General features: G+C 37.6%; 1 protein-coding gene across 3 annotated transcripts in view; it reads left to right on the forward strand.

The window, feature by feature from the left end:
- glsa (glutaminase a) overlaps positions 1-6,000 on the forward strand; it is a 137,308-nt gene that overhangs the window by 119,938 nt on the left and 11,370 nt on the right. Inside the window, exon 20 of one of the 3 annotated variants that reach the window (XM_043692869.1) lies at positions 167-2,002. The exons of the other annotated variants lie outside the window; for them this stretch is intronic. Coding sequence (XP_043548804.1) covers positions 167-175 — 9 coding nt within the window. The 3' untranslated portion in view covers positions 176-2,002. Of the gene's footprint in view, positions 1-166; positions 2,003-6,000 lie in introns of those variants that run through there. 3 annotated transcript variants of the gene reach the window in all.

Genomic DNA, 6,000 nt, shown 5'->3' on the forward strand with positions numbered 1-6,000 from the left:
TATAAAAGTCCAGATTCTAAGTGTGGGTTATGTAACTGTTATGTTGCCTTTCAGTAGATTATTGCTTTGACATTATCCATTTAGTATAATTTTATTAATTTATTTTTGATTTCCTGTCAAAATACTGTTTCATTCACTAATTTACTTTTCCCCTGCCTCTTATAAGGTCCACTAAATGGAAGAGGTTTCATGTTTCATTACTGTAAATGTTTGTAAGTAAAGGTTTCAAACAAATGCAAATGATTCAGTGTCAAAAACATTGTACTATCAAATTCACAATTTTTTCTCAGAAATAGGAATACTTCCAAAGATTTTCCTAAATTATCAGCAATTTTGGAATAAATATTCTTGAAAATTTAATTTTGACATATGTAAATAGTTACTGGCATTTTGAACATTTTTTAAAAGTAATAATGCAAGATTTTTATTTTTCTTGTGTTGGAACTTGTCCAATAACTTATAGTAATGTATTTGAAAACTTAGGAATGCTGTACTTCAGAAAAAAAGATGTCATTACTGCTTTTCAGGGTAATTAGATTGTTATTTGTATTAAGATTTGACTATTTAATACAACTTAATTCCATTGGGTCATATTAATAGTCTCTGAACTTTACAAAAGGAACCAATTTCAGACTGGTATACATACGGTACGCTGTTTTACTTCCTGTTGGGGATTGGGACGAAAATATTCAGCCTAAGATTCGCTCGTATCGATCCGAATTAAAGAAAATGACTTGCACCACATAAGCCTTGAGTCATTGACTGTTTATTTCGTGAGCTTACGGGAGTGACTTGTGACCATCGTGGTCGACATGACTCTCCCTGTGAGCTCACAAAATAAACAGTCAGTAACTCGAGGCTTGTGTGGTGCAAGTCATTTTCTTTAGTTTGCATCGATGCAAGTGAGTCTTCGGCTGGACCTCTATTGTAAGAGGTTACCGGACCTTTCCCTTTTTGACTTTTTATTCAGCCTCCGAGTCAGCGGGTTTTATTTGCGAGGAGTTGGCGGGTTTATTTGCGAATAGTCAGCAGGATGATTTTGCGATTACTCGGCGGGTTTACTATTGCAACAAAACAGGATAAGCTGTCTACCGCGGGCGGTTTTCTTTTCTCTTCTGCTACTAGCTGAAATTAGTACATTTGGGCTGTGTATAGGCTAGTGTTTTAAAACTCATACAAAGCTATCAGAACTAAAACACTAACCTCTACACAGCCCAAATGTACTTTATTTCAGCTACTGGCAGAAGAGAGGAAGAAAACACCTGCGGTGGACCAAGCTTATCCTCACGATAGTCTACCCACCGACTACTTTGCAAATAAAACTCAACGACTCAGGGAGGCTGAAAAATAAGTCAAAAAGAAAAAAGCGAAAGGTTCAGTAACCTCCTACAATGGAGATCCTGCCGGCCATGCCAAACTGTTGGGGATTGGGACGAAAATATTCAGCACGTATTGATCCGAATTAAAGAGAATGACTCGCACCACACAAACCTTGAGTTATTGACTCTTTATTTCATGAGCTCACGGGGACAAACAAGTCGACCACGATGGTCACAAGTCACTCCAATGGGATACAGAGAGTTGTGTGATTATATAGGTTACAATCATTTAACAATTATCGAACTGTTAATTGAACCTAAATGAGTAAGTTGGCTATTGGCCCAGTCGCGTAGGTAGACAGTGCTAGTTAGTATTTGATAAGCAATGTTGGTATAACAATCAATTCTTGTAAAGAACATTCCCATGCTGGGAAAGAGTTCACTATCAGGTGCTAGTACAGCTACATGGTCAGCCATCTCGCTGAGCCTGGGAACATACAGCAAATATGAAAATTTAAAAGGGATTCCAGGCTTTAATATGTGACAAAATTGCTGCTTGGGTGATAACAAATCTCCCACACATACGATACAGGCATAAACTGAGTTGAATCAAAAGAACTGTGAATGCTGTAAATTAGAAGCAGAAACAAATTGCTGGAAAAGCTCAGCAGGGCTGGCAGCATCTGTGAAGAGAAATCGGACTTAAGAGTCATAGAACCTGAAATGTTAACTCTGATTTCTCTGCACAGATGCTGTCAGACCTGCTGAGCTTTTTCAGCAATTTGTCTTTATAAGTTGAGTTAGTTCACATTGTAATGATTACCTGGAAATACAATTAATTTTCTTTGTAATAGGATTTATTATAGAGTACTTGAAAATCTGTCAGACAAAACAGGAAAAGACGTTTGAGCCCTCAGTCTGCTTCTTCCAGAGACCATATGCAATGTACTTGAATTGACCAGCCTATTTAATCATTTGAAGTTACACCTTCACACCTAATGATTGAGCAAAATTATAATGTTTTCTGTTCCAGTTTCTATTGGGGAATTTGACTTGATTTTCTTTTCTCCTATTAAGAAGCTTGAAGCATACAGACTACGTCCAAGTACTGTGGAACCATGTAGTTAACCTTGAAATTTACAAAAGTAAATTTGCATTTAATTTCCATATAGTTCCATATATATTTCTTAATTGCTAACCCAGTTGCAGCATTCGAGAGTTTTCTGGTGCCATGTTTTGTGTGAATCATTTGTATTTGTGTAGGATTCCAATTTAATACTAGCATTTGATGCTTAGTGTTGTGCTGAAAAGACGTGAACTGCCGAAGCTTGTTTGATGCAATTGTCTGTGTCCATGTATGTAAATGCTTAGAATCTTATTAGATGGATAGCATTTCAGCATACTTTTGTTAGTTTGAATTTTAAAATATATATTTCTATCCATTGCTGTAATTGCAGTGTGTATTGCTGCACTGTAAAATGGATCTTTTTAATAATTGTATATGTCATTGATGTAACAGTCAAACAGCCTGCTCATGCTTCTGTCTTACGCATTATAGGGCAGGACTAGTCTCTGCTTATGTTTAAACTGCTATTGAGACTGTGACTGTAATTGTATTTTTCCACATTGTGACATGACTGCCTTTTCAAGCATGGAAGATTGATGATGTTTAATGTACTTGCTAACTTGCAATCTATTTTCAGTGCATTGTTCCATATTTCAATCTGAAATTTTATTTTTGAAGTATTGCTGGCAATGCAGGGTATTATCTAAAAGAGGCAAATCAAGTGTGTTAAATACACAAATAAAAACTCAAAAGTTTTGTATTACATTTTTTCATATGCACCAAGTGTAGTGGTCACATACAAAATGATAAATGCTAATTATAACTTTGGGATACCTATACAACTGACCCTTTCCTGTGACTCTCCCCCAACCCAGTTACTCCATTCCCCACCCACCAGCTACCCCTCACCAACTTACATACTTTCCTTCCCACCAATAGTTTTGCAAATTTGAACTATTTAAATAGCAGGTAGTGCCAGAAAAGGGGAGTGTAACTTCTATGAAGATTCTCTGTGCTGCTCCCTATAAGGATTCCTAGATTTGTAACACAACTTTGCATAATAATTTTATGCATCGTTATTATTGATTTCTTTATTGGCTAGCATTTGTCAGTAACAATCTGGAGTGCATCTGTAGTAGAGATTTGTTTATTAAAAAAGCTCACGTCCTCATTTTCTTCTTAATATATCTATGGAAGATGCTTGTGATGTAGTTATGCAAAAGTAATGAATTTTCACATTTTTAAATCCATATCATTTTAAGTTATTCCGCTGTGGACAATGATTTCAACTAGGAACACTGATTTTTTTTTCTTTTTCCTCCCAGCTGGCCATTAAGTTGAACTGAAATTACTTTTCTAGAACTCTGGCAGACTTCAGCTAATTTACTGAAGTAAAACTGAGTCTGGGGATTTCATGATCTACAACAGGTGATATTTTTACTAACCAACCTATTAAGCCTTTGATTTTTCTCATTTCCAGATATCACTGCAAAAATCTTGTCCTGTGCTTTTCCACTGCTAGATTGTAAACTTTGAGAAGCTTCATTTCTGAGTCAGCTTTTCAATTGTACAAATGAAGCATCCTGAACATGGAATAGACAAACAAACATTTTGGCTTGATTTTTTTATTTATTCATCAACTGGACATACCTCATGTATTGAGACTCATCAAGTTCTAATTGGCAGTTATCCAATCTCTTGCTTCCTTAATCTCCGAATCAGATTGAGAGTTGAATCTGAGGGTTCAGACTTACTTAGATAATCACTCTGGTAATTTGGGTGGATAAATGCTAATTATAACTTTGGGATACCTATACAACTGACCCTTTCCTGTGATTCTCCCCCAACCCAGTTACTCCATTCCCCACCCACCAGCTACCCCTCACCAACTTACATACTTTCCTTCCCACCAATAGTTTTGCAAATTTGAACTATTTAAATAGCAGGTAGTGCCAGAAAAGGGGAGTGTAACTTCTATGAAGATTCTCTGTGCTGCTCCCTATAAGGATTCCTAGATTTGTAAGCATGCTATCAGATTCTCCATCTGGTTCAAAAGAGTGGACGTAAGTAATTACAACTTTGTCATAACCTGAGAGAGTTACCAACCCACATACAAAGGTTTGGGCCTTTGTTTTACTCTGCATATCACAGGCTATCCAATTGGATGTGAAGTAAGCCACAGGTAGGATGACTTCTAGTAATGTTTGACTGTAAAACTGCATGGCTTCTCTGTTCCTTCACTATGATTGTTTTTATTCCATAGTAGCATTTGTTTAAAAATACTGGTGTTTTATTGCCTTGAAATTTTGAAGCAATGGTGATTGTGGAGCTTCCTGTGAAAATTTTATGTATATTAGTATTTTTAATGTGCTTTTCCCCTAAACACTAACTTTTGCTCTTCTAGGCCTGATGAGAAAAACAATTTTGTTTTCACTGCTGTTCCCTTGCAGGTATAAGTTTTAAAAACTTCAGTCAATTTGACCAATAATCCCCTCTCCTTTTTATGCAAGCAAGATTTTCAGTAAGGAGCTTGCTTTTCTAGTGCTGAATTCTAAAACTGAAGTCTTCAGATACAGCTGAGCTTGAGATTGTTAGCTGAGTTGGGCAAAAACAAATAATATTTTTACACAAATAACCTTCAGGAAATGCTAGGGGATGTTGATGGTATTAACTGCTAAATCTCCAGGGCTTGATGCTCTGCATCCCTGAGTACTTAAGGAAGTGCCCCTAGAAAGAGCAGACACATTGAACATTTTCCAGCATTTTGTAGACTATGAAAAAGTTCCAGTGAACTGGAGAATAGCTAATGTAACCCCAATTTTTTTTTTTAAAAAGAAAGAGGGAGAGCAAATGGAGAACCATCGACCAGTTAGGTCAACATCAGTGGTGGGGAAAATGCTGGTATGAATGATTAAGGATGCATTTGGAAAGAGGTGACAGAATTGGTCCTAGTCAGCATAGATTCACTAAAGGGAAATCATGTTTTGACAAGTTATCTGGAATTCTTTTGAGGATGTGACCAGTAGAGTGGACAAAGGTGAATCAGTAGATGTTATGTTGTGGTTCTGTTCACTGAGCTGGAAATTGTTGCAAACATTTTGTCCCCTGTCTAGGTGACATCCTCAGTGCTTGGGAGCCTCCTGTGAAGCGCATCTGTGGTGTTTCCACCGGCATTTATAGTGGCCTGTCCCTGCCGCTTCCAGTTGTCAGTTTCAGCTGTCCGCTGTAGTGGCCGGTATATTGGGTCCAGGTCGATGTGTTTGTTGATGGAGTTTGTGGATGAGTGCCATGCTTCTAGGAATTCCCTGGCTGTTCTTTGTTTGGCTTGCCCTATAATGGTAGTGTTGTCCCAGTCAAATTCATGTTGCTTGTCGTCTACGTGTGAATCCCATGCAAGGACTGCACAAAACACTATATAGGACAAACAGGAAAACAGCTAACGATCCGCATCCATGAACACCAACTAGCCACGAAACGACACGACCAGCCATCCCTAGTAGCCACACACGCAGACAACAAGCAACATGAATTTGACTGGGACAAACTACCATTATAGGGCAAGCGAAACAAAGAACAGCCAGGGAATTCCTAGAAGCATGACACTCATCCACAAAC

This window comes from Chiloscyllium plagiosum, chromosome 7, assembly GCF_004010195.1.
Source record: "Chiloscyllium plagiosum isolate BGI_BamShark_2017 chromosome 7, ASM401019v2, whole genome shotgun sequence".
Lineage (NCBI taxonomy): Eukaryota > Metazoa > Chordata > Chondrichthyes > Orectolobiformes > Hemiscylliidae > Chiloscyllium > Chiloscyllium plagiosum.